Source organism: Diachasmimorpha longicaudata, chromosome 2 (assembly GCF_034640455.1).
Source record: "Diachasmimorpha longicaudata isolate KC_UGA_2023 chromosome 2, iyDiaLong2, whole genome shotgun sequence".
In the NCBI taxonomy this organism is placed as follows: Eukaryota; Metazoa; Arthropoda; class Insecta; order Hymenoptera; family Braconidae; genus Diachasmimorpha; species Diachasmimorpha longicaudata.
The window spans coordinates 8,904,895-8,918,297 of record NC_087226.1 but is presented as its reverse complement, the minus strand read 5'-3'; the positions used below and the strand labels follow the sequence as shown (position 1 = coordinate 8,918,297).

General features: G+C 38.4%; 3 protein-coding genes across 5 annotated transcripts; 2 read left to right on the top strand and 1 right to left on the bottom strand.

Moving 5' to 3' along the window:
- Positions 1-52: 52 nt before the first annotated feature.
- LOC135159729 (aconitate hydratase, mitochondrial) lies at positions 53-5,256 on the top strand. The gene is made up of 5 exons (XM_064115730.1): positions 53-230; positions 1,034-1,188; positions 1,401-1,567; positions 1,763-3,633; positions 4,382-5,256. Exons 1-5 carry the CDS (start codon positions 198-200, stop codon positions 4,520-4,522), a joined length of 2,367 nt encoding a protein of 788 aa, XP_063971800.1. The 5' UTR covers positions 53-197; the 3' UTR covers positions 4,523-5,256.
- A 35-nt stretch (positions 5,257-5,291) lies between these two features.
- Positions 5,292-7,237, top strand: LOC135159732 (B9 domain-containing protein 1). Its single transcript, XM_064115735.1, has 5 exons — positions 5,292-5,560; positions 5,864-5,975; positions 6,075-6,183; positions 6,263-6,381; positions 6,964-7,237. Exons 1-5 carry the CDS (start codon positions 5,438-5,440, stop codon positions 7,062-7,064), a joined length of 564 nt encoding a protein of 187 aa, XP_063971805.1. The 5' UTR covers positions 5,292-5,437; the 3' UTR covers positions 7,065-7,237.
- A 60-nt stretch (positions 7,238-7,297) lies between these two features.
- LOC135159730 (trehalase-like) lies at positions 7,298-12,108 on the bottom strand. Of its 3 annotated transcripts, XM_064115732.1 has the most exons (9): positions 11,775-12,108; positions 11,576-11,692; positions 10,296-10,597; positions 9,502-9,680; positions 9,254-9,435; positions 8,429-8,675; positions 8,071-8,311; positions 7,809-8,008; positions 7,298-7,466 (listed from the first exon to the last, which is right to left on the bottom strand). In XM_064115732.1, exons 1-9 carry the CDS (start codon positions 11,867-11,869, stop codon positions 7,305-7,307), a joined length of 1,725 nt encoding a protein of 574 aa, XP_063971802.1. In that variant the 5' UTR covers positions 11,870-12,108; the 3' UTR covers positions 7,298-7,304. The 3 variants fall into 3 exon arrangements, with proteins under 3 accessions (XP_063971802.1, XP_063971801.1, XP_063971803.1); XM_064115731.1 differs by having other exon boundaries at positions 11,576-12,108; XM_064115733.1 differs by lacking the exons at positions 11,576-11,692; positions 11,775-12,108 and adding an exon at positions 10,664-11,566.
- Positions 12,109-13,403: the final 1,295 nt, after the last annotated feature.

Sequence of the window (13,403 nt, the reverse complement as noted above, 5' to 3'; positions counted from 1 at the left end):
GCGCATGCGCGACCGTTTAACATTCAAGAATAAAAACTGGGGTGGTGGAGCTGAATTCAGTTCTCTAGTGGCCGGTTTGAGAAGGACTGCCACAATAGAGATTGTCTATTAGCAAATTATTTTACCCGCAGCATACGTTCTGAAATTTTCAACCCGTCGAATTCAAAAATTCAAAGTCTTTAATCAAGAACTCAACAATGTCGTATTGCGCTCGTATCTTGCGCGCACAGGTGAGCACAAGTGTCTTAAATGCTTGAATATCACGTGCTAATTTCATCAGACCATTTGCATTTTTAAATGTCAAATTATCAATTTATTTTAACAAAGTCCAATTTACGATTATTTCTGTTATTTTCATCATTGCGATACCTCGACCTGATTAGGAGGTCTTGACACTTGATCTTGTATTCCCAAAAACTGGCGCAAAATAAAAATATCAAGCTTTTTTCTCTTCATATTTACTGTTTATTGGCAGCTTCCTAATTAATCGTTGAGGTAGTATTGATTTGTGTCGGGTTTTTCGGAGCCAAATGCCAAGAGACAACTGCTGCTCTACTCTCCAACAATTTTAATGTCGAAATTCAAAGTCAAAGAGTTTGTCGTGAGCGAAAAAATTCAACTATTGCATTAGGGAATAAAAATATTCTCAATCTTACATAACATTTTAATGTTGCGTATATAGGAAGGCTGTATGATTCTGAGGTTATGTGAGGTGCGATGGGTGCGCATGACTTGTTTCAAGTAGGATATAGAATTTTTATAATAATTGGAAACTGACCTCGCAGCTTGTTAGTCTGAATAAATGACATTCATTGGAGCAAACATCTGTTTTGTAAAAAAAGACGTTTTATTGTTCTCCATTCAGATACGAGGAAAAGTATTCATTCCTATCGTGCAAAATGCCGTCGATATCTTTATCGAGAGCACCTCCACATGATGATTTAGTGATAAGAGAGATAACAGATCGACAGAATTAATTGAGGAAGATTTAAGATCACATGTGATTGATGATGTTATTTTTATTTCTATATAGCGACTCACCGGAATCGCTGCTGATATCCAACAAAGATGCTTCAGCATAAGTCCTCTGAGCTTTGCTGCTGCCAAAGTGGCAATGTCAAAATTCGATCAAAGTGCGTACCTTCCCTATGACAAGCTTGATCAGAACCTCAGAGTTGTCAAGAAAAGGTAATTCGAATGGAATCAAACTTTACATATAGCAGATAAGAGTTAAGAGTTAGTGAATGAATCATCGATGGTTGAACGACTCTTTAATCAATTTAATCACCAGTGGAAACATTTTTTTGTCACTAAAGTTCCACAGTATAAATTTTTTTTCATTGTGTAAAAAATCGCTTCATGTATTTTGAGGACGTTACGAAATTTGTGATTAATTGCAGACTGGGACGACCTTTAACACTCTCCGAAAAAGTACTCTACTCTCATATCGATGAACCAGACAAGCAGGAAATTGTCAGAGGGACGAGTTACCTCAGGTTGAGGCCAGATCGTGTCGCTATGCAGGATGCTACCGCACAGATGGCTATGTTACAATTTATCAGCTCTGGTGAATAAATTAACCGTCATTGTATGACAAAATAGCAATCTGAACTTAGGAATTTTTAATTCGAGATTCTTCAAGGAAAGAAAAATTTTTGTTGCCTCAGAAATGAAAATGTTTCAATGCACAATGAATGTACTTTAGTCTCAATTCCACTCACGAACGAATTCTAATTAATTTTCAATTTTTACGAACCCCCAGGACTCCCAAAAGTGGCTGTACCATCAACAATCCACTGCGACCACTTGATCGAGGCCCAAGTAGGTGGAGACAAGGATTTAGCGCGTGCAAAGGACACAAATAAAGAAGTTTACAATTTCCTGCAAACCGCAGGAGCCAAATACGGCGTAGGATTCTGGAACCCCGGCTCAGGAATCATTCACCAGATCATCCTCGAGAACTACGCCTTCCCAGGTCTTCTGATGATCGGTACAGACTCGCACACACCCAACGGTGGTGGTCTGGGTGGTCTGTGCATTGGAGTTGGTGGTGCCGATGCCGTAGACGTCATGGCGAACATTCCCTGGGAGCTGAAGTGCCCGAAAGTCATTGGAGTGAAGTTGACGGGAGAGCTCAAGGGCTGGACCAGCCCTAAGGACATCATCCTCAAGGTTGCTGGGATCTTGACGGTGAAAGGAGGTACTGGAGCTATTGTTGAATACTTTGGACCTGGTGTAGACTCCATCAGCTGCACGGGAATGGCTACGATCTGCAACATGGGTGCTGAAATTGGTGCTACAACATCGGTTTTCCCCTACAACTATAGAATGCAGGACTATCTGAAGGCAACTGAACGAGCGGACATAGCAGCTGCTGCTGACATGTTCAAAACTAGTCTCCTGAGTGCTGATCCCAACGCTAAATACGACCAAATTATTGAGCTGGACCTCTCGACCCTGGAGCCGCATGTCAATGGTCCATTTACACCTGATCTTGCTAACCCCATCTCAAAATTGGGAGCTATTGCCAAGCAAAATGGCTGGCCCAATGAAATCAAGGTCGGGCTGATTGGTTCCTGCACAAATAGCTCTTACGAGGACATGGCTAGGTGCGCCAACATCGCCAAACAGGCCTTGAAGCATGGAATTAAATCGACGTCGACATTCAACGTGACTCCTGGGTCTGAACAGATTCGGGCTACCATCGAAAGGGATGGCATTGCTCAGACTCTCCGAGAATTCGGGGGGACTGTCTTGGCTAATGCCTGCGGTCCTTGCATTGGCCAATGGGACCGACAAGACATTAAGAAGGGAGATAAGAATACTATTGTCACTTCGTACAATCGTAATTTCACGGGGCGAAACGATGCCAATCCTGCTACGCATGCCTTCGTCACGAGCCCTGAGCTCGTTACAGCACTTTCTATCGCTGGGAGACTTGATTTCAACCCACTGAGTGATAAATTGAAGGGGAAGGATGGAAAGGAGTTCTTGTTGGACAATCCCTATGGTGACGAGCTTCCATCCCGAGGCTTCGACCCTGGCCAGGAGACTTACAATGCCCCACCAGCTGACGGTAGCAAGGTTAAAGTCGACGTAGACCCCAAATCCCAGAGATTGCAGCTTCTTGAACCCTTCGACAAATGGGACGGCAAGGACCTCACTGATTTGACAGTCCTCATCAAAGTCAAGGGCAAGTGCACTACAGATCACATCTCGGCAGCTGGACCATGGCTCAAGTATCGCGGTCATCTTGACAACATCTCCAACAACATGTTTATTGGTGCCGTCAACGCTGAAAATAGTGAAGTAAATAAAATAAAAAATCAACTGACCAGCGAGTGGGCGGGTGTGCCAGACGTAGCTCGGCATTACAAGAAAAATGGAGTAAGATGGTGTGCAGTTGGTGATGAAAATTACGGAGAGGGTTCTTCTCGGGAGCACGCCGCCCTCGAGCCACGTCATCTTGGTGGACGTGCCATAATTGTCAAAAGTTTTGCGCGCATTCACGAGACAAATCTTAAGAAGCAGGGTATGCTGCCACTTACATTTGCAAATTCCAGTGATTATGACAAGGTTCAGCCAACTGATAAAATTAGCCTTCTGGGGCTGAAGGATCTCGCACCTGGAAAGGTACGACATTATCTCTTTATGCAATAGTTTGAAATGAAATTTCCAGGAATACTTTCCCAAGAAATCTCTCCTCTCACCCCATGAAAGAAAAAGTTAGTCATATCTATATTACACCAGAAGAAAACTCCCTGGGCGAAAAAAATAATTGACGATTTTCTTGAAAAAAAAACATCACGGTATGTCATTTTTTACTTTCTTGGAGACAAAAACGATCTAGTACACCTGCATCTATTTTAGTAGCGTTCATATTGACGTTTATTGGACATTGTGCAATGAGAATTCCACATAATACATTTCGAAGGTATAAATATTCAGCTTATTGTGCGCAATTCACTAACTTTGATTTGAGTGCATAATAAAAAATAAGAAAAAAAAATTCAAATCAATTATTAGTTCATTATAAATTGCACAATGACGAGTTCGATTTATCAATTTTGGAATTGCTCTTGTATTTGCTCAGGGTTTTTCCGATACTACATTGCAATTAAAATACGAGGATTGAAATTTCTATAGACAGACAAACGTTTGCATTCAATGCACAACATATGTCAAAATAATAGAGGGCCTTAACTATGTGAGATGACACATGTATTCACGAAGAAGTTATAATGTTCAATGAAAGTAGGAAACACGTCAAAGAATCTGAATACGAAATTAAGAGAGAAAGTAAAAAAAAAAAAATCATCTCCATATCCTTTCCTTTCAAGCGATTCCCAAAGACTAATTGGACTCTACTCTTTCATTCCAGTCCGTAAAAGCAGAGATCAAACATGCAGATGGAAAAGTAGACCAAATTACTCTCAATCACACTCTCAACGAGCAGCAAATAGGATGGTTCAAAGCCGGATCAGCCCTCAACCGTATGAAGGAGATAGCCAGTGGCCGTTAGAAAACCCACCATCACCAGAATACATTGAATAAAAGAACACTGATGAAAGCCAAACAAGCACGCAGTCGACTCCGCGTAGGTTGATATTTAGATTACAAGCGAACGATAAGTAATGATTAATGAAAAGTATACTTGAAGAGTTTCACAGTGTTCATGGCTTGGTGAATAGTCCTCGAGAGTAATTATAAACAATTGGTGAAGGCACATAGTCAGATGGAAAGAAAATTATCGAAGCAATAATTTAGAAAATGCAACCGAGTGCTGGAAAAGATGATGAGTCGTTTCAGAATTTTAAAAAGAGAATATGATTTGTATTAGGACAATAATAGCATCGAATCGCCTTCATATCTTTTCACTTCATCAATTAAAGAATTTTTATGGATAAAAATCATGCGCTAATCTGACGTCTTGAGCATTTAGAGGTATCGACGTGTTCATCATCAGCCTCGTCGTCGATTTCTCTGAACTTTCGACGTCAGTGAGATAAATTATAAAATTGACAGTTATGTTGTTATACAATCGGTGATCGTGTACATGAAAATTCTATGTCAGCGGTTTTTTTAATTAGACTATATACATAAAGATCATTGTGAGATGAAATGAGCTTGTACATTGTTGATTATGCATTGTCATTTAGGATATACGTTTGATGGCTTTAACGGGCCGTGATGAATTCCCGTTTAAGGATAAATAAAAGCCAAAACAGAAATAATAAAAGTGAAAAAGGAGAAAAATGTGTGTTTAATTTATTGGGAGAAGGGAGAGGGCGCCTTTTGGTTGGTACGTTTGTTGTTGGCATGGCAACCATACGAGACAACAATGGTCATGCCGGTGAGCTAGCGCGTTATTTACAGTGGGAGTCATGGTGGAGTACACTTTATGGAGTTGATTGAATAGACATTGAGGTGACATAAAATGTCAAATGGGGAATTTTTTGTTTGTGCCACAGGGTCTATTGAATCCGGACTGTTTTATGAGATTGATAATGCTTATTGTAAGTATCAATATCACTTTGGGGATGAGTGGAGCATTATAGCGGTAAGTACTCCATTTTATTAATCCGAATAATTTAGGGGTGATTGTACTGTTGAGAAATTATTATTGTCGGAAATGAGATTTTTCCTGATTATGAATCAATAGGCATTTTTCATTATTCGAATAGTCAGGAATAAATTTACCTACGTTTTCCCAATATACGTCTGGTAAAAAATTAAAGACGTCGTTGCAATATTAGCGATTGTTAAATTAAAAACAATGCTATGAAGAATATTAAGAATAAATTCTCAACAGTGTGCCTCCATCCCTTAATTTGTTTTTGTTTCATCGATGGTTATAAATCAGGGAATTGAAGAAGGAATCACTCAAATGTGTAAATGTACAAATGACGCACGACGTCTTGCTGTGTGGAATTTTCCTCTCGATGTTACATTCAAATCGATGAATCCTTACGGATGTAAGTGCACCAGATATTCATTTTTTTCCAATTAAATTGAGAGCAATGTATCGAGTGGAGGAAATGAATGAGAAAAATTATTTATCGGGTCATTTTCAGGGCCTCAAATGGTCTTTTCAATTTACGGTCTCGACGTATTTGGACATGATATCGTGAAAGGATACGGGGTATGTCGTTTGCCCCTAACGTCCGGAAGACACGTAAAAGAGTAAAATTATCTTGAGTAACTTCTACCATCGTTATCTGTAGAGACACTTACCCGTAATAATTTAAACTTTACGTCATAGGATTTCAATTTACGTTCCCGAGTCTTCCTCAAAACTCCAACAGTTTGCCGCTTGGCTGACTGGACGCAGACCCGAACTAATTGAGCCCTCGATACTGGCATCGGGCAACGGCCGAGAGTGTAATTAATCTATCGTTAAGAGTATCATGCTCATTCGAGGGAAAAATCTGGTACCAAGGATATCAAATTACCTGTTCAATGTTCAAGCATCCTTTTATTATTGAGCAACTTTGTTACCAGACCCTCGGGGCACTAATTAGGGCGACTATTTGAAATATCATTGCCAGAATATCATCATCTCGGATAAATAATAATTACTCTGTTGGAAAAAAATCGCTTTGCTTGACATTGACTTCGACATTCATTCCCATTTCGAAGAAAATGAGATTGAAACTATGACATTGCAATTTATCATTTAAATAATTAAACGTCAGTATCAAATTGTCCTGAATTTTTAATCAATTGGGACCACAAAAATATATTTCCCTTCGCTATATATTTTTCACATGATTAAAATTGACTAGAGTTTCCACTTTCTGGATAACGAAGAAAATCAGATTTTTCTACATTTTTGAATTTTTAAATGACATAATGAAATTGTGGCAATAGATATTTGTATGCCACTTGCATATATTGCGATTTTATCACGCTACATTGAATAGATAACAGCCGCAATTATCACTGATGAATAAATTTTTTTAGTGACACGGATGAGAGCCCAGGGATCCATAGATGTGACATTCAATATCGTTCTCAAAGATTTTCATAAACTGGGGTATGATAATGGAGAAAGCGACAAATAGAAGACCAATTTATTGAATAATTCAATCAATGCACATACGACAGATTAATAAAATATTTTTAAATACCGAAATAAATATGGAATACTTTTAAATACATGAGTTGCCCCAAAACTGACTTTGTAAATAAAAACCCAATATATTCTTGAATATAATGATTGTTCCCGACTCAATCAAATTAACAATTCAAATAGTAGCCTGCAGACTGTAATATTCAGTTGCGAAATTACCTCTCACAATGCCTCAATTGAGATCAGCAGAGCAAGTTGTGCAGAGCAATTCATTGGCAGTGACGTTGGGATAAATATCCAAAAATTCAAAAACCACTCCATTGGTCCATCCGAAGCCTTGCTGGCAGATGTACTCTCCTCCGGCGCCGAATTTCCCCGGTTCTCTCGCATCATACTTGAACAAGTAGTAACGTTAAATAATTTTGCTTTCCCTATCTCGTGAATAAAAGTAAAATACAAATTTTCTAGACAAAAATCTGTAAAGAAATATCAAAGAAAATTTTAACTATCCCTTTGTATCTATTATTTATTGATCGAAAACTGTGGACGACATTTAACTACTGAAATAGTTGTCATCAGATTTTGCATTTTCTAAATTAAAAATAACATGTGTTCGTAAAAAAATTTCGTCTCTATATTTGCAGATAGTTACAAAAAGCCTGATGTCCAAAATGAGTGATTTCCTCACACATCACGACGCACCAACTTATTCATCTCCGCACTATACTGAAATTACCTTTTCAAACATTTTTCCATATTTTTGAAAGCCGAGGTACATAGCTCTCAGCCACCTGGTCGCAAGCACCTTGGCAACGCTCATAGCAGGCTCCACTCCGGTGTTCCGAAGTCCTTGGACCATGATGGATTGAAGAGGCGGCCAAGCGTTGGGTGCGTCCCATTGTTGTCCGGTCTCATCCAGTGAGGCCGGTGTACCCCCTAATCAATCGAAAAGAATACAGCATTAAATCAAAGCCTTGTCTCTTCCTGCTACTTCCTACCCATGAAATCTCCAATTCGCCGGCGCTTCAGATACTCAACAGCTCTCTTTGCATAAATTTCACGACGACTTCTATTAAAGCTCCCGGTGTATAGAGGCGTCAAATTCGTTGGATAAAAGATATCTCTTGGTCGTGCATTTTTCATGTCGTAATCTAGCCAAATACCTTCATCCTCATTCCACAGTACCTGATCAATACCGCGCTGATACGTTGCGGCAATGTCTTCGTAAAATTTCGCCCTCTGAACAAAAGCGAAAAATATTCATGCGTGAGAAAAATTTATTTTGCTGTTGGTGTTTGAGCAGAAAAATCAGTTCCATCTTTCTTCATTTTTAAAATTCACATGGAATTTACTGACTCGAGTGTTCCCCTGCATTCGGTTGAATTCACAGAGAAGCCGTGCATTGCGTTGTAGGAATGCATTCAGATCGACTGGTATAATATTGCGAGTTGAAATGTCGGAGAGATTCCCAAATCCAGGACCTTTGGAAATAAACCAACGTGCTGAAAAGTCCCAGCCACTCTCGGCACCTGCTTTTATTCCGTCGTAAAATATCTGTTCCTCTATGTGTTTAACATGTCTTCGCGCCTCTTCGTAGTCCTCCCTGCAACCCAAACCTATTGATAAAACTATGTTTGTGGCTTCGTTTTTTTTACAAATATTTCCAGCGGTGAAAATGTTTCTAGCTCATGAAATGTCATCCATTGTTATTCATTTATCTTCGATGGAGACGTCTCGATATGTTACGACATGCGGAGATGAATGCACGAAAGATTTAATAGAAAATTCTAGTAAACTTGTTATACAATTCTACTAAACTAACTTTTTAGAGAATTCCTTAGAGTACAGAATTTATTAAATTTTCTCTGGAGGACACGAAGGAACAAATAGAATGGAAACACTTGGAGAATTTGAACTGAAGAAATTTAAGGAAGATATCGAATCAAAATAAAGCGGATAGAAACATCAATTTTCTAAAAACTAATAAAAAAGTTCAGTAGAGAGCCCATTGAATTGTGTTGTGAATTCGCCAGGTGTTTGTATTAAATTTTTTCGGAGCATGTTTTGGGAGAAAATATTAGTAACTGAACCATCATTAGAAAAAATATTTTTCCAACTAATGGTATTGATCGAGAAAAATAATGAAAAACAATATTAACGTATAATTTGTGTTCCACGTACCAATAACTCTCGGGTCTGGGTCCCTTGCTGGTAACGACGTAATGGGCCATTCTATAAATTTTACGCCCTTTAATAAAACTCACACTTTTGCCGTGATGAAAATATTGAAACTCCCTCTCCAGCAGTGGCAAGTGTTCGGATATAAATTTAGTATCATTAGTAGAGTCGACGTATTTCTTCACCTGGTGTGAATACAAAAAAAATGTACGTGGAACGATGTTTTTGGTGAATTACAGGGGTATAGTTACCATGGGAATGAGTAGTGGAGGCTGACTTCTCATTAAATAATAAATCCTCCCTCCGTTGGGAACGAAACCGTACTCCTCGACCATTGACAGAAAATTCTCAAGCATTCCCTTTGCTGTTTTTTCCATACCCGAGAGGAGTAGACCCTCGATAACCCAGTACGTGTCCCAGTAATAAAATTCTGAAGGGGGAAAAATCGATTCTTTGTGACGAAAAGTCTTTTTATTCCAACTTTCATCACCTACGGGGTCGGGAATTATAGCCTATGAATTCGGAGTATTTCATTCCTGAATAGTTAATCCTATTTGATTGAATTAAACTTTTTATTGTATTCACGGAAATATTAAAAAATAAAATATTTAATTGGCTCCATTTATCGGAAAATTTTACGACAATCGGATAATGATTTATAATCTCGTTATTCAAACCTTTCCATATTTGGAATTTTTTTTCATTTGTTAGACAACCCGTTGATTTTTTGTTTATTTTGACAATCTATCTTTTGAGGAAAATGTAAGAAACCAATGTAAATAGTTATTATGATAGTCAATCTAATGCTGCTCCATATTGCTACTAATAATTGAATTATTTAAACGTTAAAACCTCCATGGAATTTAATGTGAAAATATGAATTATCGAATTAATTCAAGAGTAAAAACCCGAATAATTCATCGACATGATTACAATGCCGAGACCTGATATTTCTCAGTGCCCGGGGATTCCCAGTATAATAACAGACTAAAGGAGTGAGTGATGAAAAAACAATGAAGTGCACTATTATAATTATGTATAATACCCCTAAACCGCCCACCGGGCACGATAAATCCATTTTTCACTGGTATAAGACTGTGTCTGTGTGGATATCTCATGACATCCGGATGAACTGTCCTCGACAGATTTCTCCAGATGAAATTGAGCTTGATAATCCATTCCCTCACCCCCTCGTCCTCGATTCTGTCCAAGATACTGGGCTTAGGTCGCCAGTCCGGTGGCACCCACGCAAGCAGTTCATTTTTCTTTCCAAAGTTTTCACTAACGAAGAGGGCCACTCGGGTTTTGTTTGGCTTACCACCTGTTGCCGACATCAGCTTGTCGAAACTAGCGGGGACAAGGATTTTCCCAGTGTTATTGTTATAGGAGAATAATTACATTTTCATTTCTCACCGAGATTGTCGACCATTTCACCTTTCACAACAGGAGTTGTTACTCCTCATTTGTGCGCAGCGAATCTGACGGTTTCTCCGGAATAATGGCTTTAAAATTAAAGTTTCACGAAGGAAACTGTGTTTTACAAGGAAACACCCAGAGCCTTGAGGAATTATTTAATTTCCCCTTTCCATAGTTTAACGGTTTTCTTATTTATCACGGGATTTCTGGGATCGCGATCTAAATGAAACTAAAACTTAAATTGAAGTTAAAACTGTTGCAAAAATATGTTGTACGTTATTTGGAAATTTATCGCATTAAATTGTTGCGAAAATAAGGCAAATACAGTAATTCACATTAATCCATTTTTCTATCAGAGTTCATCTGTGAAAGTCACGTAATATTTCATTAAAATTCCCGACAAATAAAGAAAGACTCCGAAGGGACTCCTAACTCACCTCGAATAAACTCCTCTCACTCTATATAATTGGAGACGTCTGTTTCTCCGCAAGTTCGTGACGGTTCTAGACAGTTCATTTGGCGATTGGTAATCCAAATAAAGCTTCGAAAAAATACGAAAAGTTTTACAACGTTCAACAAAAAGCTCCCCACCTATACAATACATTTCTGACTATTGTAAAAGTTTTCATTAGTCATTGTCTAAAAGTCACGACTTCCAAAAAAATGGAAAAACACGCGGAACGAGAGACTAAAGTCCTACAAGAAATCATCGTGCATTAGAATTCACCAGAAATTATTAGAATATTAAATAAAAAACCAGAGAATTATCGATTGACTTTGCAGGGTGTCTTTCTTTTTTCATCCCCCACGCCCTCGCTCTCCGGGAAATGCGCTAAATAAATTTCGCTGCCTCTTCTAGAAATCAGGAAATCCGGCTCTTATCAGTCTACACTTATATCGTAAAATTACTTCTCCAGTGTTATCTTCGGATCGTTCAATAGATACATGTCCACGAATGTTTTGCTATCCGGAAATATATTGGCCAGCTGCACAGTCTTCAATAGCAAGCTGTCACAGTAAATCGGACTGCCAACAGACAATAAATCATGCGTGATTGAAGGTTCTCTAGCGAAAGTGGGCAAAAAGACGAGGCTTTGAATTAACATACCTGTTGCAGAGATCCTTCGTGTTTTTTGCCTGAATCCTTGCGGCGTTGGCGGTCCCATGCAGGATAAAGAAGGTCAACAAGTGATCCAGTCGCATGCTCTAGCTTCTCCTCGACCCTTTGATTCCAGAAAAACCGAGTAATAATATCGGAAAAAAAATTCAAGACAGCTCTTTAATTATCGAGAGTTGAGGATAGCTAGAGTGAGTGCTTCATAACGTCAAATACACTCAACACAACTCTGGGAACTCAAGCGTAAGACAATATCAAGTGTTTCCTCGGCTCAAACGCTTGAGCGAATCCTTGTGGACATCCTCCATCGACCAAGGGGGCGACACTGTGCAGGACCGACAATTAAATGAATGCTGTAATGCTAAGTACACGAGCCTGCGCAATTACGAAGTATCTATGCTCTTATTACGTGAACGGGAATTTTACATTTTCATTTCCCTCTAATGTGGAATTTCGATAGAAATGAGGATGAAGGGGAGTTGTAATTTTGAATGCATCTGCCGATGAGAACGGATGGATTTTATTTATCATTTCTACAGGGAATTGTTATTTGTAGATTGAGAAGCGGAATTTTCAGGTGAAATTTGTACAGACAAAGAAACGATTTTATGGCTGACCATCATTGATTTTTTTCACTAGCCATTTGATAGAGAATGCACCACAATAATTAATTCGTCTATGGCTTTATGTTGATTTATTGGACAATTGAATCGTTGTATTTCCAGTTTTTAAATGATTGCGATTCTTTAGAGAAATTTGATATAAATTTAACTAACGTTGAATCATTTCAACTGTTGTTTAATTCATGAGTAGTATCTGCAGTTGGAGTTTAGGAGTATGAATTTGTAACTATACAAGCCTGGTCCGGGAACTGGGACTTCATTGTTCTAGGCAATGTAGTTTGGGGGTACAAAGTACCTGTACTCTTTATAAAAGTGAATGTTAAGGGTAATGTCTCCTTTTTTTATTCCCTTACGATTTAATTAGGAAATGTTTGAATTTTTATTACAATAAACAATAAGTTTCCCTAAAGTGTTGGCAACAAACTTTATTAATGTTAAATTATTTCAAGAGCAGTTATTGAATGCATCTCAAATGCAATCTCATTTTATTTAATTGAATAAATTGTGTTGTCGGGATAAAAAAATTAATTTTACGGACAATTTCAGTGACATGTAGTGAATGTTGAATGGCTTCATCGGTTGTTCAATTCGTGAGTAATATGCATAGTTGGATTGTAGCAGCATAAATTTGTAGAAGCCTGCTGGCACTATCCTGTAAATTCAACGCCAGTAGAAAATGAATTTACGTGACGTCCAAACTTTACAAAGTCATGCCCATATTTTTGTATGATTTCATCGGTACTCTGGCCCTGGTTGAGCGCAGGTACATTTGTTTGACATGGAACAACTTTTCTGGCTCTTTTCTCACCTAACCCTTTCTTTCTCCCAAGTAAATACTATATACACAGTTTTTGACGGGTTTCTTCCAGTCCCACGATTCTGTGTCATGAAATTTAGAGAGCAGTAAGAATATTTTAAGCGTATTCCGCTCGTAAATTGGTGAGCCATAGAATTTTCCAGGCAAACTGAGAAAAATCAGCATTCTCTCAGATCAAAA